Raw genomic sequence first — 23,131 nt, forward strand, 5'->3', positions numbered from 1 at the left:
AGCCCTGCTGGGTAACAGCACTGGGCACCTACCAGGTACTCTGAGCTTCTCTTCTCTCCAGTCAATTTCCATCCAAGGAGATTTTCTCTCTCTTCCTTCAGAGCCTGCAGTCGGGTCTGGAATTGTTCCTGGGCAAAGACAATTGGGGGTGGGGCGGTAATTTTTCTTTCTTTTGGATTTTGAGGATCAACGAATCCCACCCTCCTCCTGCAATAACGCTGCTGCACAGATTTAGCTTTCCAGCTTATTTAACCCAGCAGCAGGCCGGGAGAGCACCCACAGGGCAACTCACAGGCCAGGCCAGGGACACTGCAGGAACTGGTGAAAAGCAGCAGGCAGCAGAGGAGAACTAATTCATTCTGACACCTGGGGGCTAGGAGCACAAACTGGGTCCACACAGCCAATGCACAAACCCTAGTGCCTCAGATAGCCTCTCAGCAAGATTTCTTTCCTACAACTCTGCTCTCAGGTTGCTGATCCTAGTAAAACAGATGGTGTCAGGTTTGCTCCAAAAATTCCTCATCTGTCCTCCAGTCAGGAGCTCTGACTGCACCCCTGCCTCACCTCGCCTCCACCAGCATCTTTTGGGGACCAAGAAGCAAGTTATTTCTCTATTGGTTTGAAATGAATGAAGCAGAGCGTGGGAGGATAAATTCCCGCAGTCTGACTGAATCTTTCCAAAGATCGCAGGATTTAAGAACGGTGGGGGCTGGCAGTGCTGCTTCCGGTGTGTCCCGCTCAGCAGGAACGTGTGTTGGAACAGAAATATTCGCTGAGGAAAAGGGCATCACAAGATAATAAATATTTTTCCCCACCCACTCCTGGAAATTGGTCCTCAAGTCAGAGCAGAGATCCAGGTGTAAGGTTCAAAATCTTTATCACAACACTGTAGTTAGCAAAAAAACATCCTTTATGACAGCAGGAAATGACACTAGAGTTCAGGTGACACTAGAAGGAAACCCAAACATTGGAAAGCCTGGGGACCCCCAGTTATGGCCGCAGGCTACGTGACCTCTGCATGAGCAGCTCTACTCTGGGCCTGGAAATATATCTGAAAAACCCCATAGGTACAAACACTGACGCCGGGCCGAGATTTCCTACCTTGTACTCCTGGGCAGCCTCCTCTATGGGAACCACCGTGTGAGATCTGTGAGCCTTGGATTTATCACACACCAGGCAGATGGGGGTTTCATCCTCCTCGCAGAAGAGCTGCAGAGCCTCCTGGTGCCTCTCACACACTCGCTCCCCTCCTGAGCCTTTGGCTGCCTGGAAACTCAGCCCTCTGGCTATTTCGATAACTCTCGCCAGTTCCCTGCTGGGCCTGAAATTTCTCTGCTGGGCGGTTTCTCTGCACTGGGGGCAGGAGAAGTTGGGCTCCGACTCCCCCCAGCACTGGCTGATGCAGTCTCTGCAGAAGTTGTGCCCGCAGTGGATAGACACCGGCTCTTGGAAATACTCCAGGCAGATGGGACAAGAAAGTTCATCCCGGAGACTTTCTGCCTTGCTCTCTCCAGCCATGGCTCCCGGCGGGAAGGGGAACACAAAGCTCGTTTGAATTTCCAGCGTCTGGGACAGGAATTGGGTGTTTCCCTTCCTGGCTCTGTCTCATTGGCGGAGCTAGAATCAGCTGGGGCTGTGAGTTCTCCCCGCCCCTGGGGGCTCTGATGAGAAACGTGACCCTCTCTCTGCTGGGAAGAGTGCTCATCTCAAAAATAAGCTGAGTTAAAAACCTGCCTTCCTTTTCTCTTCTTTTAATTTAAGAGCATCTACAAGCAAGCAAGCAAGCAAGCGATTAACTCGTGACCACGGCTGTACACTGACAGAGGTCCATTTAAGTCAATGAAGCTCCACTGATTTACTCCCCCTGGAGCTCTTGCCCATTCACTCCAATGGAGCAACACCGATGTGCACCAGAGGGAGATCTGGCCCTCTTCATTGAATGAGATGAGTACACACTTAGTGGCAGGGATGAATTTGGTCCATTGCCCTTAAACAGAAATGGCTACAGCTACCCGTGGACAGGCTGGCCCATATGTCTTGGCTTCATTCAGAATGTCTGAGATATGATCGCTTGCCCCTAGTTTGTGTGTTGTTTTTTTCATTCCACCACCTGTCTTTGCCCAAATCCCACAGGCTTTCATAGCCATTTGCTGATTGATCTGAACAGCAGGAGACTGGAGTCTGATAGGACTTCTCTCTCCTCCAGCCTCACCTTCCCCATCTCCTGCCTGCTCATCCTAGGGGCTCGCCCCATGGCCACTAGCTCACAAACCTGCAGCAAGCTGGCTCTCTGTGAATCCTATTGAAAAAATTGCAGAGGAGAAACCTCAGGGCAACAACACGGAAAAGCAGAGCTGGAGGAGACAAGGGCAGTGCTAGGACACACCCCCTCTCGTTGGCTTTATGTGGTTATTTCATACATTGGCTTAGTGCAAGAGATCTTGGGAGGAGGAGGAGGAGGAGGAGGAGATCAAGGGGGGAGGGATAGCTCAGTGGGGGGGGAGGGATAGCTCAGTGGTTTGAGCATTGGCCTGCTAAACCCAGGGTTGTGAGTTCAATCCTTGAGGGGGCCATTTAGGGATCAGGGCAAAAATTGGGGATTGGTCTTGCTTTGAGCAGGGGGTTGGACTAGATGACCTCCTGAGGTCCCTTTCAACCCTGATATTCTGTGACCCAAAGTTAGCAACTATTGGCTGATTGGTGGCCTGCATAAAAAGTTTAAAATTCTGTGATTAGGTCCCTCTAGTGGCCAGCCCCAGTCACGAACAACCAACTCATGGCTCGCAGCTCAGAGTTACTGCTTTAAGGCAAGAGGTCTGGGCTTGTGATTTCAGGGCTGAAATTCACGCTTTAGATACCCACTGGTAACTGTGACATGTGTGTGTCAGGAGGCCATTTTATAGAGCACACACCATATGTGCAAGGTCTCATCAAACAGACGATGATGCTCTTTTGTTTCTGAATGTGGCCAGTAGAGGTACCGAACAACTATGCATGTGACCCTGGTCTATGAGAAGTTTGGACCAGTAACTGGCTACATGTCACTGTACTGTCTGAATGCTTGATGCACCTGGGCTGGGAAATTCGGATCCAACAGACAATGGATGAAAGCACCTGAATGTGGCCTAGCAGAGACATGATCATTACTATTGTTGCAATTCCAGAAGGGTTGCTTTTGTTGCAATTCTAATGGCCTGTAACCCACTCGACCCCACCGTGCATGTCAGTAAAAAGCAAACAAACCCAACACTGGTAAATCAAGTAGTTCTGATGGCGCCTGGTTTATTGCTATATTTTCCCCCGCAGGAGACAAGAGAAATCATTGTGAGACACAAAAATGTCAGCATCTTTACAGCTATGAAGATACAGAATCCACTTGGTGAAAAAACAAAAAAGCCGGCAGCAGTCAATGATTTATGGGAACCATAAAACACAACCTCCATGGGCTTGATATAAAAATAGCTTTGTTAAATTCTAGAAAACCCTCATCAAAAGGGAGGATTAACCATTTTCTCTTGCCACTCCCCTGCCCCAAAGATTTGCCACCTGTACTGTTCTCCCTCACCCAGGACTCCTCCTCTTGCTCTCTGACCAGGTTGCTAGAGTCCTCTGCGATCATAGAGAACAGTGACAAACAGGCTGGACAATGTCCCTGACGGTTGAGTGGTTTTGTTTCGTTGGGTTTTTTTGGAGCAGGGAGAACAGGTCACCAGCCCACTTTAGATTCCAGAGTTGTAGAAATGAGGGTGTCAGAGGCGAGAGAAGCCCATTTCATGGCCTGCAGGGGGATAGATAATCTTGTGTATCAGGAACAGAGTCTCAACTGGGTTTTGCTGTCCCAGAAACAGAACCAAGGGCAGATTCTCTCCCCATTGAAAGACGCTGGTGGGAAACTGAAGATCAGGACCTTGTCGTCAGCACTGAAAAATGCCACCTGCCCCTCGTCACAGTCCAGACAAACCCGGATCCTGCTGGGGACCTGGCCCAGGGACACTGTGGTCTCAGGGGAGGTGCGAGCCTTGTATTGATCCCCCTGCAGCCACTGCACAGCCCAGACCCCCTCCTCAGGGTTAAAACTGAACCACCCCTTCCTCCTCACAGACTCTCTGGCCACCCCCACAGCCCAGCATCGCCCATCCCCCACCTCCACCTCCCAGCAATGTCTCCCCGAGGTGAACCCCTCACAGGCCAGCACGCAGCGATTCCAGTCAAATCTCTCAGGGTTGTCGGGGAGTCGCTGTCGTGTCTCCCCGCATCTCACACTTTTCCGATCTGTGGACAGGACAAGTTGGGGATGAGCCGTGTCTGGATCCAGAGTCACTGGGGGGAGAGAGAGAATCAGAGCGTGAGGGGCAGAGCTCAACCCTGGGGGAGGATGGGACCATTTCTCACACTCCCCAGCAGCCCCGTCCTGGCTGGGACCCTCCCTGATTTCCTGCCTCTCTGTCCCGGGTCTCAGGGAGCTGCCTCTGTGCTGGGGCTGAGCAGGGATTTCACCGCGGCTCCCACCTCCCTGGGCCAGTTATAGCTGCAGACTTGGGAGAGGGATAGCTCAGTGGTTTGAGCATTGGCCTGCTAAACCCAGGGTTGAGAGTTCAATCCTTAAGGGGGCTATTTAGGGATCTGGGGCAGAAATTGGGGATTGGCCCTGCAGGGGGTTAGACTAGATGACCTCCTGAGGTCCCTTCCAACCCTGATATTCTATGATCTCGATCTTCTACCCTGCTCCCCATGCTGTGGCTCCCCACTCCCAGCCGCAGGGACTGGGCAGGGCAGGCAGCAGAGCCTGGGGTGGGACCGAAGAGGCATCAGCCTCAGCCGCCTCTTGGGGAGACACCCCCAGTCAGAGGGAATCAAGGAGCCAGCAGAGAGGGGAGCGCAAACCCCAGTGCAGCTGGGACAAGGGAAGGAGGCAGTAGCCCTGGGTGGAAGGAGGCAGGAGGGAGTTGGTGGGTATGCCAGGGCAGGTCCCCTAGCCCATGGGGAATGGGAGAGGAGGAGGCAGTGTCCACGGAAGACCTCACAAAGACAGAGAGGATGGAGGGGCCTAGTTGGCAACCCAAGAGCCCAGGGGAAAGGGAGAGGTGGGACCCACAGGGAGAGACAGAGAAGGGGGCGATGTCCTATGGACACTCCGAGAGAGGGTCAGACCAGGCCCCCGCCCCCACTCAGCATAACAGAGGAGACAGTGCCCTCATTCAGTCAGTACACTTCACAACAATTAAGGGGTTAATAATATATTGGAGTGCTCAAGGCCAGCCCCCTCCTCTGCAATGCTCATTCTCTATGGATGGGGGACTCTCTTTTGTTCGATCTCAGAAGCTTGTTCCTCAAATGAATCCAGTGCCACAAACACAAACTGTCTTTTTCTCTCAATCCATCTAAAACCCGACTCATAACACTACCCCCCCCTTTTGCCAGAGATCCACTTACTTGCTGTCTGCAGTTTAAACACCAGAGCATCTTGGGAGGAGAGGGAGAGAAAGAGATTTCATGGTATCAAAATTATGTTTCATGCAGGATTTCTACAATTAATCAGAATAACTGTGCTTTAGTTCTGAGCCACGAACAGAAGGGAAAAGGCAGGGAGACCCAGAGAGAGATAAAGAGAGACACATAGTGTAAAATTCACCCCTATGGACATGGGCCACTCTCAAGCTTATGGACCCCTTACTGCACTAATAACATGGTTATAAACATAGCTTATGTGGCATTTAGTGTATCTCGTCCTTCTACAAGAGAAAATTCATAGACATCTCAGACTGGAATGAAACAGACTTAGGAAGAGAAGATGGAGCCCTTTGTATTAGCACAGAGTTTCACTCAACCAAGTACTTTGCAGTCCTCAAGAATTAGGGCAAACAAAGTGACAACGAATCACATTCAGACTACTGTTGTTCCTCCATAAATATCGTATATCTAGGGAAAAAATGTCTTAATAAATTCAAAACTTTTTTTATATTTCTTCCATGTTCTTAAATTGAATTTTACATTCACAGCTAATTGGACACAGCCCGTTTCCTCCAACCTTCACAGAGACCAGTCTCCATTTTCCTTTTTCAATCCCTGCTCACTACCTTGGAATTTCTTCAGAGTCTCCTTTACCACAATGTTTTCTTGGGTAAAATCACCAAGTCTCTTTGCCAGATCAGGAGAAATCTCCACTGGCTGCTGGAACTTCCCCTGCTCGCACCTGGAGAGAAACAGAATTCTCTAATTAACTGATTGTAAATCACGATTTTATCCGCATCTCAGATGAATTTCATGCCAGCGAAAGCTGCTGGACTGCAGGGCCTGGAGGCTGGACTGTTCTATGTATCCCGGCCTCAGAGCAGGTACCGCTCAGGCAATGGCAGCACAAGCTTCACCCACAGCGGCCCAGTTTGTTTCTAGCATGACCCGGAGAGACAACATCGAGGGGAAGTGGAGCAGGGAGATGGGCCAACAAGCTGCATAGACTCTGCTAAGCTTTGTGGTGTGGACACCTGCTCAGTCAGAAATGGATGGAGACCACTAACCCCAAATCACCTCATGCAGGGCGCCAAATGGACATAAGCTGAACATATTAGAACACCGCTGCTCTGGAAGGGTCCATATTCCCGTTCCCTGGGACACAAGAGATTTCATGAATCTATTCAGGTCTATTAACTTGCCCTCATGCTTCATCATCTCAGCATCTCAAATAAAGAGCATCAATCCCAGGAGTAACGTCAGCAGAGGTGAGATTTGGATCCGAGGGGTGACCCTGCCCCACACAGCTGGCCATGGTGCCCTGAGAAGATGAGGGCGTCGCATGGCGCTCAAGCCCCTGCCCCACAGAGTGATGTGTCCCTGAGAGTGAGACAGAGCCACGTACCTGCTCAAGGTGCTTCTGATGTCCTGAGGGGGGGAGGGGGGAGAGAGAGAACAAAGAGCTCAGTTACGAGTGATAACCAAGAGAAGGATGTCGGCCAATGGAAAAGAGGGTGGAGTGGGCCACACTGTGATCCTGGTTCAGGGGTCTTGCTGGTGTCATGGGGAGAGCGGCAGCTGGCCTGGGATGATTTCCAAAACAAAGTCCCCCTTTCTCTCCGTGAAATGGGGATCACATTATTTAAATAATATTTCCCTGCCTCATGAGCGGTAGATGAAGTCATGTGTGTTATTAACGGGCTCCGCTCCCCCAGTGATGTGGGCCTTAAGTGGACCCAGAACACTATAAAAAAGACCATTAAAATCTAAACCCTACAAAGGGGCCCCTCTCCCGGGATCCCTCAATCCTAACAACACAAGACTGATGGCCCATCTGCCCCGTGTCCTGTTTTCTGACAGATGCTTCAGAGGGAATGAACAAAACAGAGCAAACTCAAGTGATCCATCCCCAGTCCCAGCATCTGGGAGTTAGAGCTTTAGGGCCACCCAGAGCATGGGGTTGTGTCCCTGACCATCTTGGCTAACAGCCATTTATGGACCTGTCTTCCATGAACTGATCTAATTCTTTTTTTACTCCACTTATACTTTTGGCCTTCACACCATCCCAGGACAATGAGGTCCACAGGTTGACTGTGAGGTCTATGAAGAAGCACTTCCTTATGTGTGTTTTGAACCTGCTGCCTATTAAATTTCATTGGGTGACCCCGTTCACTTTCTCCGCACCGGAATGAGTTTATAGACCTCCACCATATCCCCCTTAGTCACCTCTTTTCTAAGCTGAACAGTTCCAGTCTTTTTAATCTCTGCTCAGATGGAAGCTGTTCCAGACCCCTCATCAACTTACTAATAATATAAAAGAGAATAATAAAACAGAAGCAAGTGGAGGTGATTGTAAACCAGCAAATTCACATTTTAACAGTAGTTCCTAACAATTAAATGAGGTACCATTAAAGAGAGAGCGAGAGAGAGGATTCCTATGTAAAAACTAGAAATAGTGAGTTCCACTGTAGTGTTAGGATCCTGCACTCCAAACCACATGGGTCTCCCCGTTCATCCATTTCCCAAATATCCCCAAGGCTCTGAGGTCTCACCTGCAGGAATTCACTCGCTGGCTGCTGGCACTTCCCCTCCATCTCGCTGATCAGATCACTGAGATGGGAAATCTCCGTGGAGAGTTTGGTGATGTTTTCATCCTGCAGCTTCACAATCTCCTTCTCCAGCTCTCCCAGCCGGGCCAGCAAGAGTCGCTCTTCTTCCTCCAGAAACTGGTGCAGCTGCTTAAATTGAGACACAATTTTCTCTCTCTCAGCATCTGTCTTTCCCTGTAAAGAAGAGGCACAAACAGGGAAAGGGCACGTCAAGGACACACTGAGAGGCAGGGGAGATTTCACAGAGCCCTGTGTCAGCAGGAGGGGGAATTTCTAAATATTCAGCACCTCAAAAGCAGACAGAAACTTTCCCCATCTGACCAGAGACATTTTCCTAGAAAGTCCCACCTCGCCCTAAATTCCCTTCCCATCTCACATGGCTTGTTTCTCTTGTGATCAGTGACCTGTGACAATCTCAGTCCTTCGAACAGTAGAAAGGGCAGGATTCAGAGGTACATGAGCAGAGACTTCCTGAGAGAGACTGAACGGGGTAAAGAAAACACAAAATAAGAAAACAAACTAAAACTCTTAAGTTTCACTTAGGAAGCTACAGATATTCACATTACTCGGAGGGATGCTCAGCCACACCTCTGAAGAGACTAACTGTGTTAGTGCAGAAATCAGGATCTCTAGTGCAGCCCCAGTCCATAAATTTATACCATCAAATCAAGAATGAAGCAAAGACAAACAAAGCGCTGAAATCAAGGGAATGCAGAGTTAAGGTCACGCCTCCCATGCACACTGCCACCCAACCTTAACTCTGTCCCATTTCTGCAGCTGCTGGCTACCACTCCGCACCCTGGCTTGAGGTGCACCTGTCTCCTGGAGCATGCTCACATCACTTTCCCATGTGTATATCCAAGATGTATGAGTATTTACAGAGCCTAAAAGAACCTCTTATAACTTCTAAGATGCTGCTTCCCTGGTGTGGCCCTGGAGCCGGTCACCAGCCAAGGTGAAATCCATTCAGACCCAGCTCAGTTTGGGGCTGATCGGTGCTATGATCTGAGCCATAGGTGGGCACGGAAAAGTTATGAGAATGGGAAACAAATTGAATGTCAGGTTATTTTTGTCTGAGCCCTTCACCTCTGCAGCCCCTTGGCCACTTGACTCCTGATTCAGTCCAATAACTCTGTCTCAGGCCTGGATGGGGCATCGTGATTTTCCAAGACAAGGTCAGGATGCAGGTGGGTTTTAGAGCACTGTGAAAACATCAGCGCTTAGCATGAGAGCTTGGCTGTCGCTCAGCTATTGACTCTCTAGTGCTCATCTATAAGAGGAGAGACACGAGGGGTTGAGGTGATCTCTTTGATTGGAGCATCTTCCGTCAGAGAGAGAGAGAAGCTTTCGAGCCACCCAGAGCTCTCCAGCCCAGACCTCAAGAACAGCTTTGCGTAGTGTACAAGCTTGTCTCTCTCACCAACAGAAGTTGGTGCAAAGATCTAATCTCCCCCTCTTGTCTCTCCAACATCCCGGGACTGACATGGCTACAACTGCACTGCACAGGGTGAAAAAGACAGTGTTTTGCAGACACAGACAAAGATCAAGCCTGAAGCCGAGCCCAGCAGGCCTCTCTGACATCTGGGGATGGACCATTAACACAGCCTTGGCACTACCAGAACTGAAGGCAGGAGGTCGGGCCATGACCCCACTTCCCGTCCATCCTGGGCAGAGGGGAGCACAGGCTGCACCTGCTGCTGGATTCGATCAGCGTCTGTCCTGCCCCAGGGCTGCCCATTGCTCCTGGGGAATCTGCCCCAGAGCCAGGCAAGGAGTCCCAGTCCCACCCCAGCCCACAGAGGGGAACAGAGCCCTGGTCTACATTGAGGGGGGCGGGGGTATCAATCTAAGTTACGCAACTTCAGCTACGTGAATAATGTAGCTGAAGTTGACGTACTTAGATCGACTTCACCGCGGTGAGTCGTCCGCTGCCGCTTCCCCATTGACTCCGCCGGCACCTCTCCTGGCGCTGGAGTACAGGAGAGCGCTCGGGGGTCAATTTATCGCGTCTAGACTAGGGAGTAGCGAATCCAGAGGGTAGTGAAGACGGACCCAGAGATAGACATGCAGAATCCCAAACCAGCAGCACAGGGACCCAGAGAGACACATAAATATCCCACACTGCCCTTCATCCCCAGGGCCCTGCTGGGTAACACCACTGGGCACCTACCAGGTACTCTGAGCTTCTCTTCTCTCCAGTCAGTTTCCATCCCAGGAGCTTTTCTCTCTCTTCCTTCAGAGCCTGCAGTCGGGTCTGGAACTGTTCCTGGGCAAAGAGAAATGCAGGGGACGGAGGGAGTCATTTTTTTTCTTTTGGAGCTTGAGGAGCAATTTTCTTTTGAAATTTCACTTCCCCCCACCCCGTATCCCCCGGCAATAACACCGGTGCATGGATGTAGCTTTCCAGTTTACTTAACCCAGCAGCAGACCGGGAGGGCACCCACAGGGCAATGCACAGGCCAGGCCAGGGACGCTGCAGGAACTGGGGGCAAGCAGCAAGCAGCAGAGGAGAACTAGTTCACTCTGACACCTGGGGGCTAGGAGCACAAACCGGATCCAGGCAGCCAGTGCACAAACTCCAGTGCAGAGGTGGGCCAACTACAGCCTGCAGGCCACATCTGGCCCACAGGACCCTCCTGCCCGGCCCTTGAGCTCCTGGCCCAGGAGGCTAGTGCCCGGCCCCTCCCCTGCTGTCCCCCCTCCCCCGCAGCCTCTGCTCACTGCACAGCCAGCGCAAGGCTCTGGGCGGTGGGGCTGCGCGCTCTTGCCGGGCAGCGCAGCTGCAGGGCCGCGGCCTGACCCGGGGCTCTGTGCTGCGCGGTGGCGTGGCTGGCTCCAGCCGGGCGCCCAGGCTGCCTGTCTTGGTGCTCTCGGCGGTGCGGCTGTTGCGTTGCCAGCCACCGGGGCTCCAGGCAGCGCGGTAAGGGGGAAGGGGGGGTGGGCTAGAGGGCAGGGGAGTTCGAGGTGGTGGTCAGGGGACGGGGCTGTGGATAGGGGTCAGGGCGGTCAGAGGGCGGGGAATAGGGGGGGTTGAATGGGGGCAGGGATCCCGGGGGGGGGCAGTCAGGAAGGAGAGGGAGGGTTCGATGGGGCGGCGGGGGGCACTCAGGGGTGGGGAGTCCGGTGGCAATCAGGGGACTGGGAGGGGTGGATGGGGCAGGGGTCCCGGGGGTGTTCATCAGGGGGCGAGGGCCAGGCCATGCCTGGCTGTTTGGGGAAGCACAGCCTCCCCTAACCGGCCAGCCATACAATTTTGGAAACCCGATGTGGCCCTCAGGCCAAAAAGTTTGCCGGCCCCTGTAGCACTGGCCTCTCAGTGTGTTCAGTGAAGATCTCTTTCCTACAACTCTGCTCTCAGGTTGCTGATCCTAGTAAAACAGATGGTGTCAGGTTTGCTCCAAAAATTCCTCATCTGTCCTCCAGTCAGGAGCTCTGACTGCACCCCTGCCTCACCTCGCCTCCACCAGCATCTTTTGGGGACCAAGAAGCAAGTTATTTCTCTGTTGGTTTGAAATGAATGAAGCAGAGCGTGGGAGGATAAATTCCCGCAGTCTGACTGAATCTTTCCAAAGATCGCAGGATTTAAGAACGGTGGGGGCTGGCAGTGCTGCTTCCGGTGTGTCCCGCTCAGCAGGAACGTGTGTTGGAACAGAAATATTCGCTGAGGAAAAGGGCATCACAAGATAATAAATATTTTTCCCCACCCACTCCTGGAAATTGGTCCTCAAGTCAGAGCAGAGATCCAGGTGTAAGGTTCAAAATCTTTATCACAACACTGTAGTTAGCAAAAAAACATCCTTTATGACAGCAGGAAATGACACTGGAGTTCAGGTGACACTAGAAGGAAACCCAAACATTGGAAAGCCTGGGGACCCCCAGTTATGGCCTCAGGCTACATGACCTCTGCATGAGCAGCTCTACTCTGGGCCTAGAAATATATCTGAAAAACCCCATAGGTACAAACACTGACGCCGGGCGGAGATTTCCTACCTTGTACTCCTGGGCAGCCTCCTCTATGGGAACCACCGTGTGAGATCTGTGAGCCTTGGATTTATCACACACCAGGCAGATGGGGGTTTCATCCTCCTCGCAGAAGAGTTGCAGAGCCTCCTGGTGCCTCTCACACATTCGCTCCCCTCCTGAGCCTTTGGCTGCCTGGAAACTCAGCCCTCTGGCTATTTCGATAACTCTCGCCAGTTCCCTGCTGGGCCTGAAATTTCTCTGCTGGGCGGTTTCTCTGCACTGGGGGCAGGAGAAGTTGGGCTCCGACTCCCCCCAGCACTGGCTGATGCAGTCTCTGCAGAAGTTGTGCCCGCAGTGGATAGACACCGGCTCTTGGAAATACTCCAGGCAGATGGGACAAGAAAGTTCATCCCGGAGACTTTCTGCCTTGCTCTCTCCAGCCATGGCTCCCAGCTGGAAGGGGAGCACAAAGCTCGTTTGAATTTCCAGCGTCTGGGACAGGAATTGGGTGTTTCCCTTCCTGGCTCTGTCTCATTGGCGGAGCTAGAATCAGCTAGGGCTGTGAGTTCTCCCCGCCCCTGGGGGCTCTGATGAGAAACGTGACCCTCTCTCTGCTGGGAAGAGTGCTCATCTCAAAAATAAGCTGAGTTAAAAACCTGCCTTCCTTTTCTCTTCTTTTAATTTAAGAGCATCTACAAGCAAGCAAGCAAGTAAGCAAGCGATTAACTCGTGACCACGGCTGTACACTGACAGAGGTCCATTTAAGTCAATGAAGCTCCACTGATTTACTCCCCCTGGAGCTCTTGCCCATTCACTCCAATGGAGCAACACCGATGTGCACCAGAGGGAGATCTGGCCCTCTTCATTGAATGAGATGAGTACACACTTAGTGGCAGGGATGAATTTGGTCCATTGCCCTTAAACAGAAATGGCTACAGCTACCCGTGGACAGGCTGGCCCATATGTCTTGGCTACATTCAGAATGTCTGAGACATGATCGCTTGCCCCTAGTTTGTGTGTTGTTTTTTTCATTCCACCACCTGTCTTTGCCCAAATCCCACAGGCTTTCATAGCCATTTGCTGATTGATCTGAACAGCAGGAGACTGGAGTCTGACAGGACTTCTCTCTCCTCCAGCCTCACCTTCCCCATCTCCTGCCTGCTCATCCTAGGGGCTCGCCCCATGGCCACTAGCTCACAAACCTGCAGCAAGCTGGCTCTCTGTGAATCCTATTGAAAGAATTGCAGAGGAGAAACCTCAGGGCAACAACACGGAAAAGCAGAGCTGGAGGAGACAAGGGCAGTGCTAGGACACACCCCCTCTCGTTGGCTTTATGTGGTTATTTCATACATTGGCTTAGTGCAAGAGATCTTGTCCCTCTAGTGGCCAGCCCCAGTCACGAACAACCAACTCATGGCTCGCAGCTCAAACGAGTTACTGCTTTAAGGCAAGGGGTCTGGGCTTGTGATTTCAGGGCTGAAATTCACGCTTTAGATCCCCACTGGTAACTGTGACATGTGTGTGTCAGGAGGCCATTTTATAGAGCACACACCATATGTGCAAGGTCTCATCAAACAGACGATGATGCTCTTTTGTTTCTGAATGTGGCCAGTAGAGGTACCGAACAACTATGCATGTGACCCTGGTCTATGAGAAGTTTGGACCAGTAACTGGCTACATGTCACTGTACTGTCTGAATGCTTGATGCACCTGGGCTGGGAAATTCGGATCCAACAGACAATGGATGAAAGCACCTGAATGTGGCCTAGCAGAGACATGATCATTACTATTGTTGCAATTCCAGAAGGGTTGCTTTCGTTGCAATTCTAATGGCCTGTAACCCACTCGACCCCACCGTGCAGGTCAGTAAAAAGCAAACAAACCCAACACTGGTAAATCAAGTAGTTCTGATGGCTCCTGGTTTATTGCTATATTTTCCCCCGCAGGAGACAAGAGAAATCATTGTGAGACACAAAAATGTCAGCATCTTTACAGCTATGAAGATACAGAATCCACTTGGTGAAAAAACAAAAAAGCCGGCAGCAGTCAATGATTTATGGGAACCATAAAACACAACCTCCATGGGCTTGATATAAAAATAGCTTTGTTAAATTCTAGAAAACCCTCATCAAAAGGGAGGATTAACCATTTTCTCTTGCCACTCCCCTGCCCCAAAGATTTGCCACCTGTACTGTTCTCCCTCACCCAGGACTGCTCCTCTTGCTCTCTGACCAGGTTGCTAGAGTCCTCTGCGATCATAGAGAACAGTGACAAACAGGCTGGACAATGTCCCTGACGGTTGAGTGGTTTTGTTTCGTTGGGTTTTTTTGGAGCAGGGAGAACAGGTCACCAGCCCACTTTAGATTCCAGAGTTGTAGAAATGAGGGTGTCAGAGGCGAGAGAAGCCCATTTCATGGCCTGCAGGGGGATAGATAATCTTGTGTATCAGGAACAGAGTCTCAACTGGGTTTTGCTGTCCCAGAAACAGAACCAAGGGCAGATTCTCTCCCCATTGAAAGACGCTGGTGGGAAACTGAAGATCAGGACCTTGTCGTCAGCACTGAAAAATGCCACCTGCCCCTCGTCACAGTCCAGACAAACCCGGATCCTGCTGGGGACCTGGCCCAGGGACACTGTGGTCTCAGGGGAGGTGCGAGCCTTGTATTGATCCCCCTGCAGCCACTGCACAGCCCAGACCCCCTCCTCAGGGTTAAAACTGAACCACCCCTTCCTCCTCACAGACTCTCTGGCCACCCCCACAGCCCAGCATCGCCCATCCCCCACCTCCACCTCCCAGCAATGTCTCCCCGAGGTGAACCCCTCACAGGCCAGCACGCAGCGATTCCAGTCAAATCTCTCAGGGTTGTCGGGGAGTCGCTGTCGTGTCTCCCCGCATCTCACACTTTTCCGATCTGTGGACAGGACAAGTTGGGGATGAGCCGTGTCTGGATCCAGAGTCACTGGGGGGAGAGAGAGAATCAGAGCGTGAGGGGCAGAGCTCAACCCTGGGGGAGGATGGGACCATTTCTCACACTCCCCAGCAGCCCCGTCCTGGCTGGGACCCTCCCTGATTTCCTGCCTCTCTGTCCCGGGTCTCAGGGAGCTGCCTCTGTGCTGGGGCTGAGCAGGGATTTCACCGCGGCTCCCACCTCCCTGGGCCAGTTATAGCTGCAGACTTGGGAGAGGGATAGCTCAGTGGTTTGAGCATTGGCCTGCTAAACCCAGGGTTGAGAGTTCAATCCTTAAGGGGGCTATTTAGGGATCTGGGGCAGAAATTGGGGATTGGCCCTGCAGGGGGTTAGACTAGATGACCTCCTGAGGTCCCTTCCAACCCTGATATTCTATGATCTCGATCTTCTACCCTGCTCCCCATGCTGTGGCTCCCCACTCCCAGCCGCAGGGACTGGGCAGGGCAGGCAGCAGAGCCTGGGGTGGGACCGAAGAGGCATCAGCCTCAGCCGCCTCTTGGGGAGACACCCCCAGTCAGAGGGAATCAAGGAGCCAGCAGAGAGGGGAGCGCAAACCCCAGTGCAGCTGGGACAAGGGAAGGAGGCAGTAGCCCTGGGTGGAAGGAGGCAGGAGGGAGTTGGTGGGTATGCCAGGGCAGGTCCCCTAGCCCATGGGGAATGGGAGAGGAGGAGGCAGTGTCCACGGAAGACCTCACAAAGACAGAGAGGATGGAGGGGCCTAGTTGGCAACCCAAGAGCCCAGGGGAAAGGGAGAGGTGGGACCCACAGGGAGAGACAGAGAAGGGGGCGATGTCCTATGGACACTCCGAGAGAGGGTCAGACCAGGCCCCCGCCCCCTCTCAGCATAACAGAGGAGACAGTGCCCTCATTCAGTCAGTACACTTCACAACAATTAAGGGGTTAATAATATATTGGAGTGCTCAAGGCCAGCCCCCTCCTCTGCAATGCTCATTCTCTATGGATGGGGGACTCTCTTTTGTTCGATCTCAGAAGCTTGTTCCTCAAATGAATCCAGTGCCACAAACACAAACTGTCTTTTTCTCTCAATCCATCTAAAACCCGACTCATAACACTACCCCCCCCTTTTGCCAGAGATCCACTTACTTGCTGTCTGCAGTTTAAACACCAGAGCATCTTGGGAGGAGAGGGAGAGAAAGAGATTTCATGGTATCAAAATTATGTTTCATGCAGGATTTCTACAATTAATCAGAATAACTGTGCTTTAGTTCTGAGCCACGAACAGAAGGGAAAAGGCAGGGAGACCCAGAGAGAGATAAAGAGAGAGACATAGTGTAAAATTCGCCCATATGGACATGGGCCACTCTCAAGCTTATGGACCCCTTTCTGCACTAATAACATGGTTATAAACATAGCTTATGTGGCATTTAGTGTATCTCATCCTTCTACAAGAGAAAATTCATAGACATCTCAGACTGGAATGAAACAGACTTAGGAAGAGAAGATGGAGCCCTTTGTATTAGCACAGAGTTTCACTCAACCAAGTACTTTGCAGTCCTCAAGAATTAGGGCAAACAAAGTGACAACGAATCACATTCAGACTACTGTTGTTCCTCCATAAATATCGTGTATCTAGGGAAAAAAATGTCTTAATAAATTCAAAACTTTTTTTATATTTCTTCCATTTTCTTAAATTGAATTTTACATTCACAGCTAATTGGACACAGCCCGTTTCCTCCAACCTTCACAGAGACCAGTCTCCATTTTCCTTTTTCAATCCCTGCTCACTACCTTGGAATTTCTTCAGAGTCTCCTTTACCACAATGTTTTCTTGGGTAAAATCACCAAGTCTCTTTGCCAGATCAGGAGAAATCTCCACTGGCTGCTGGAACTTCCCCTGCTCGCACCTGGAGAGAAACAGAATTCTCTAATTAACTGATTGTAAATCAAAATTTTATCCGCATCTCAGATGAATTTCATGCCAGCGAAAGCTCCTGGACTGCAGGGCCTGGAGGCTGGACTGTTCTATGTATCCCGGCCTCAGAGCAGGTACCGCTCAGGCAATGGCAGCACAAGCTTCACCCACAGCGGCCCAGTTTGTTTCTAGCATGACCCGGAGAGACAACATCGAGGGGAAGAGGAGTAGGGAGATGGGCCAACAAGCTGCATTGACTCTGCTAAGCTTTGTGGTGTGCACACCTGCTCAGTCAGAAATGGATGGAGACCACTAACCCCAAATCACCTCATGCAGGGCGCCAAATGGACATAAGCTGAACATATTAGAACACCGCTGCTCTGGAAGGGTCCATATTCCCGTTCCCTGGGACACAAGAGATTTCATGAATCTATTCGGGTCTATTAACTTGCCCTCATGCTTCATCATCTCAGCATCTCAAATAAAGAGCATCAATCCCAGGAGTAACGTCAGCAGAGGTGAGATTTGGATCCGAGGGGTGACCCTGCCCCACACAGCTGGCCATGGTGCCCTGAGGAGATGAGGGCGTTGCATGGCGCTCAAGCCCCTGCCCCACAGAGTGATGTGTCTCTGAGAGTGAGACAGAGCCACGTACCTGCTCAAGGTGCTTCTGATGTCCTGGGAGGGGAGGGGGGAGAGAGAGAACAAAGAGCTCAGTTACGAGTGATAACCAAGAGAAGGACGTCGGCCAATGGAAAAGAGGGTGGAGTGGGCCACACTGTGATCCTGGTTCAGGGGTCTTGCTGGTGTCATGGGGAGAGCGGCAGCTGGCCTGGGATGATTTCCAAAACAAAGTCCCCCTTTCTCTCCGTGAAATGGGGATCACATTATTTAAATAATATTTCCCTGCCTCATGAGCGGTAGATGAAGTCATGTGTGTTATTAACGGGCTCCGCTCCCCCAGTGATGTGGGCCTTAAGTGGACCCAGAACACTATAAAAAAGACCATTAAAATCTAAACCCTACAAAGGGGCCCCTCTCCCGGGATCCCTCAATCCTAACAACACAAGACTGATGGCCCATCTGCCCCGTGTCCTGTTTTCTGACAGATGCTTCAGAGGGAATGAACAAAACAGAGCAAACTCAAGTGATCCATCCCCAGTCCCAGCATCTGGGAGTTAGAGCTTTAGGGCCACCCAGAGCATGGGGTTGTGTCCCTGACCATCTTGGCTAACAGCCATTTATGGACCTGTCTTCCATGAACTGATCTAATTCTTTTTTTACTCCACTTATACTTTTGGCCTTCACACCATCCCAGGACAATGAGGTCCACAGGTTGACTGTGAGGTCTATGAAGAAGCACTTCCTTATGTGTGTTTTGAACCTGCTGCCTATTAAATTTCATTGGGTGACCCCGTTCACTTTCTCCGCACCGGAATGAGTTTATAGACCTCCACCATATCCCCCTTAGTCACCTCTTTTCTAAGCTGAACAGTTCCAGTCTTTTTAATCTCTGCTCAGATGGAAGCTGTTCCAGACCCCTCATCAACTTACTAATAATATAAAAGAGAATAATAAAACAGAAGCAAGTGGAGGTAATTGTAAACCAGCGAATTCACATTTTAACAGTAGTTCCTAACAATTAAATGAGGTACCATTAAAGAGAGAGCGAGAGAGAGGATTCCTATGTAAAAACTAGAAATAGTGAGTTCCGCTGTAGTGTTAGGATCCTGCACTCCAAACCACATGGGTCTCCCCGTTCATCCATTTCCCAAATATCCCCAAGGCTCTGAGGTCTCACCTGCAGGAATTCACTCGCTGGCTGCTGGCACTTCCCCTCCATCTCGCTGATCAGATCACTGAGATGGGAAATCTCCGCGGAGAGTTTGGTGATGTTTTCATCCTGCAGCTTCACAATCTCCTTCTCCAGCTCTCCCAGCCGGGCCAGCAAGAGTCGCTCTTCTTCCTCCAGAAACTGGTGCAGCTGCTTAAATTGAGACACAATTTTCTCTCTCTCAGCATCTGTCTTTCCCTGTAAAGAAGAGGCACAAACAGGGAAAGGGCACGTCAAGGACACACCGAGAGGCAGGGGAGATTTCACAGAGCCCTGTGTCAGCAGGAGGGGGAATTTCTAAATATTCAGCACCTCAAAAGCAGACAGAAACTTTCCCCATCTGACCAGAGACATTTTCCTAGAAAGTCCCACCTCGCCCTAAATTCCCTTCCCATCTCACATGGCTTATTTCTCTTGTGATCAGTGACCTGTGACAATCTCAGTCCTTCGAACAGTAGAAAGGGCAGGATTCAGAGGTACGTGAGCAGAGACTTCCTGAGAGAGACTGAACGGGGTAAAGAAAACACAAAATAAGAAAACAAACTAAAACTCTTAAGTTTCACTTAGGAAGCTACAGATATTCACATTACTCGGAGGGATGCTCAGCCACACCTCTGAAGAGACTAACTGTGTTAGTGCAGAAATCAGGATCTCTAGTGCAGCCCCAGTCCATAAATTTATACCATCAAATCAAGAATGAAGCAAAGACAAACACAGCTCTGAAATCAAGGGAATGCAGAGTTAAGGTCACGCCTCCCATGCACACTGCCACCCAACCTTAACTCTGTCCCATTTCTGCAGCTGCTGGCTACCACTCCGCACCCTGGCTTGAGGTGCACCTGTCTCCTGGAGCATGCTCACATCACTTTCCCATGTGTATATCCAAGATGTATGAGTATTTACAGAGCCTAAAAGAACCTCTTATAACTTCTAAGATGCTGCTTCCCTGGTGTGGCCCTGGAGCCGGTCGCCAGCCAAGGTGAAATCCATTCAGACCCAGCTCAGTTTGGGGCTGATCGGTGCTATGATCTGAGCCATAGGTGGGCACAGAAAAGTTATGAGAATGGGAAACAAATTGAATGTCAGGTTATTTTTGTCTGAGCCCTTCACCTCTGCAGCCCCTTGGCCACTTGACTCCTGATTCAGTCCAATAACTCTGTCTCAGGCCTGGATGGGGCACCGTGATTTTCCAAGACAAGGTCAGGATGCAGGTGGGTTTTAGAGCACTGTGAAAACATCAGCGCTTAGCATGAGAGCTTGGCTGTCGCTCAGCTATTGACTCTCTAGTGCTCATCTATAAGAGGAGAGAGACGAGGGGTTGAGGTGATCTCTTTGATTGGAGCATCTTCCGTCAGAGAGAGAGAGAAGCTTTCGAGCCACCCAGAGCTCTCCAGCCCAGACCTCAAGAACAGCTTTGCGTAGTGTACAAGCTTGTCTCTCTCACCAACAGAAGTTGGTGCAAAGATCTAATCTCCCCCTCTTGTCTCTCCAATATCCCGGGACTGACATGGCTACAACTGCACTGCACAGGGTGAAAAAGACAGTGTTTTGCAGACACAGACAAAGATCAAGCCTGAAGCCGAGCCCAGCAGGCCTCTCTGACATCTGGGGATGGACCATTAACACAGCCTTGGCACTACCAGAACTGAAGGCAGGAGGTCGGGCCATGACCCCACTTCCCGTCCATCCCGGGCAGAGGGGAGCACAGGCTGCACCTGCTGCTGGATTCGATCAGCATCTGTCCTGCCCCAGGGCTGCCCATTGCTCCTGGGGAATCTGCCCCAGAGCCAGGCAAGGAGTCCCAGTCCCACCCCAGCCCACAGAGGGGAACAGAGCCCTGGTCTACATTGAGGGGGGCGGGGGTATCAATCTAAGTTACGCAACTTCAGCTACGTGAATAATGTAGCTGAAGTTGACGTACTTAGATCGACTTCACCGCGGTGAGTCGTCCGCTGCCGCTTCCCCATCGACTCCGCCGGCGCCTCTCCTGGCGCTGGAGTACAGGAGAGCGCTCGGGGGTCAATTTATCGCGTCTAGACTAGGGAGTAGCGAATCCAGAGGGTAGTGAAGACGGACCCAGAGATAGACATGCAGAATCCCAAACCAGCAGCACAGGGACCCAGAGAGACACATAAATATCCCACACTGCCCTTCATCCCCAGGGCCCTGCTGGGTAACACCACTGGGCACCTACCAGGTACTCTGAGCTTCTCTTCTCTCCAGTCAGTTTCCATCCCAGGAGCTTTTCTCTCTCTTCCTTCAGAGCCTGCAGTCGGGTCTGGAACTGTTCCTGGGCAAAGAGAAATGCAGGGGACGGAGGGAGTCATTTTTTTTCTTTTGGAGCTTGAGGAGCAATTTTCTTTTGAAATTTCACTTCCCCCCACCCCGTATCCCCCGGCAATAACACCGGTGCATGGATGTAGCTTTCCAGTTTACTTAACCCAGCAGCAGACCGGGAGGGCACCCACAGGGCAATGCACAGGCCAGGCCAGGGACGCTGCAGGAACTGGGGGCAAGCAGCAAGCAGCAGAGGAGAACTAGTTCACTCTGACACCTGGGGGCTAGGAGCATAAACCGGATCCAGGCAGCCAGTGCACAAACTCCAGTGCAGAGGTGGGCCAACTACAGCCTGCAGGCCACATCTGGCCCACAGGACCCTCCTGCCCGGCCCTTGAGCTCCTGGCCCAGGAGGCTAGTGCCCGGCCCCTCCCCTGCTGTCCCCCCTCCCCCGCAGCCTCTGCTCACTGCACAGCCAGCGCAAGGCTCTGGGCGGTGGGGCTGCGCGCTCTTGCCGGGCAGCGCAGCTGCAGGGCCGCGGCCTGACCCGGGGCTCTGTGCTGCGCGGTGGCGTGGCTGGCTCCAGCCGGGCGCCCAGGCTGCCTGTCTTGGTGCTCTCGGCGGTGCGGCTGTTGCGTTGCCAGCCACCGGGGCTCCAGGCAGCGCGGTAAGGGGGAAGGGGGGGTGGGCTAGAGGGCAGGGGAGTTCGAGGTGGTGGTCAGGGGACGGGGCTGTGGATAGGGGTCAGGGCGGTCAGAGGGCGGGGAATAGGGGGGGTTGAATGGGGGCAGGGATCCCGGGGGGGGGGCAGTCAGGAAGGAGAGGGAGGGTTCGATGGGGCGGCGGGGGGCACTCAGGGGTGGGGAGTCCGGTGGCAATCAGGGGACTGGGAGGGGTGGATGGGGCAGGGGTCCCGGGGGGGTTCATCAGGGGGCGAGGGCCAGGCCATGCCTGGCTGTTTGGGGAAGCACAGCCTCCCCTAACCGGCCAGCCATACAATTTTGGAAACCCGATGTGGCCCTCAGGCCAAAAAGTTTGCCGGCCCCTGTAGCACTGGCCTCTCAGTGTGTTCAGTGAAGATCTCTTTCCTACAACTCTGCTCTCAGGTTGCTGATCCTAGTAAAACAGATGGTGTCAGGTTTGCTCCAAAAATTCCTCATCTGTCCTCCAGTCAGGAGCTCTGACTGCACCCCTGCCTCACCTCGCCTCCACCAGCATCTTTTGGGGACCAAGAAGCAAGTTATTTCTCTGTTGGTTTGAAATGAATGAAGCAGAGCGTGGGAGGATAAATTCCCGCAGTCTGACTGAATCTTTCCAAAGATCGCAGGATTTAAGAACGGTGGGGGCTGGCAGTGCTGCTTCCGGTGTGTCCCGCTCAGCAGGAACGTGTGTTGGAACAGAAATATTCGCTGAGGAAAAGGGCATCACAAGATAATAAATATTTTTCCCCACCCACTCCTGGAAATTGGTCCTCAAGTCAGAGCAGAGATCCAGGTGTAAGGTTCAAAATCTTTATCACAACACTGTAGTTAGCAAAAAAACATCCTTTATGACAGCAGGAAATGACACTGGAGTTCAGGTGACACTAGAAGGAAACCCAAACATTGGAAAGCCTGGGGACCCCCAGTTATGGCCTCAGGCTACATGACCTCTGCATGAGCAGCTCTACTCTGGGCCTAGAAATATATCTGAAAAACCCCATAGGTACAAACACTGACGCCGGGCGGAGATTTCCTACCTTGTACTCCTGGGCAGCCTCCTCTATGGGAACCACCGTGTGAGATCTGTGAGCCTTGGATTTATCACACACCAGGCAGATGGGGGTTTCATCCTCCTCGCAGAAGAGTTGCAGAGCCTCCTGGTGCCTCTCACACATTCGCTCCCCTCCTGAGCCTTTGGCTGCCTAGAAACTCAGCCCTCTGGCTATTTCGATATCTCTCGCCAGTTCCCTGCTGGGCCTGAAGTTTCTCTGCTGGGTGGTTTCTCTGCACTGGGGGCAGGAGAAGTTGGGCTCCGACTCCCCCCAGCACTGGCTGATGCAGTCTCTGCAGAAGTTGTGCCCGCAGTGGATAGACACCGGCTCTTGGAAATACTCCAGGCAGATGGGACAAGAAAGTTCATCCCGGAGACTTTCTGCCTTGCTCTCTCCAGCCAT

The 23,131-nt window shown here is 51.9% G+C and overlaps 2 protein-coding genes and 1 pseudogene across 2 annotated transcripts in view; all 3 read right to left on the bottom strand.

The window, feature by feature from the left end:
- LOC144274842 (zinc finger protein RFP-like) overlaps nt 1–1,523 on the bottom strand; it is a 49,325-nt gene extending 47,802 nt beyond the window's left edge. The window contains exons 1-2 of the mRNA XM_077833941.1: nt 1,102–1,523; nt 33–128 (exon numbers count right to left, since the gene is read on the bottom strand). Of these exons, the coding sequence (XP_077690067.1) occupies nt 33–128; nt 1,102–1,518 (513 nt within the window). The 5' untranslated portion in view covers nt 1,519–1,523. The remainder of the gene's footprint in view (nt 1–32; nt 129–1,101) is intronic.
- A 1,757-nt stretch (nt 1,524–3,280) lies between these two features.
- Nucleotides 3,281–12,467, bottom strand: LOC144274393 (zinc finger protein RFP-like). Its single transcript, XM_077833190.1, has 8 exons — nt 12,051–12,467; nt 10,231–10,326; nt 8,004–8,234; nt 6,857–6,879; nt 6,078–6,193; nt 5,434–5,463; nt 4,186–4,320; nt 3,281–3,778 (listed from the first exon to the last, which is right to left on the bottom strand). The coding sequence occupies exons 1-8, from the start codon at nt 12,465–12,467 to the stop codon at nt 3,750–3,752; spliced, it is 1,077 nt and encodes a 358-aa protein (XP_077689316.1). The 3' UTR covers nt 3,281–3,749.
- Nucleotides 12,468–14,258: 1,791 nt separating this feature from the next.
- Nucleotides 14,259–23,131, bottom strand: LOC144274443 (zinc finger protein RFP-like; annotated as a pseudogene).

Source organism: Eretmochelys imbricata, chromosome 14 (assembly GCF_965152235.1).
Source record: "Eretmochelys imbricata isolate rEreImb1 chromosome 14, rEreImb1.hap1, whole genome shotgun sequence".
Classification (NCBI taxonomy): Eukaryota; Metazoa; Chordata; order Testudines; family Cheloniidae; genus Eretmochelys; species Eretmochelys imbricata.

Excerpts from the sequence above, each read along its gene's own strand:
- LOC144274393 (XM_077833190.1), bottom strand. The coding sequence starts at position 12,467 with ATGGCTGGAGAGAGCAAGGCAGAAAGTCTCCGGGATGAACTTTCTTGT. Across the intron at positions 10,327-12,050 it reads AGGCTGCCCAGGAGTACAAG|GAACAGTTCCAGACCCGACT; the intron begins GTAGGAAATCTC and ends CTCTTTGCCCAG. Across the intron at positions 3,779-4,185 it reads GAATCGCTGCGTGCTGGCCT|GCCATGAAATGGGCTTCTCT; the intron begins GTGAGGGGTTCA and ends ATCCCCCTGCAG.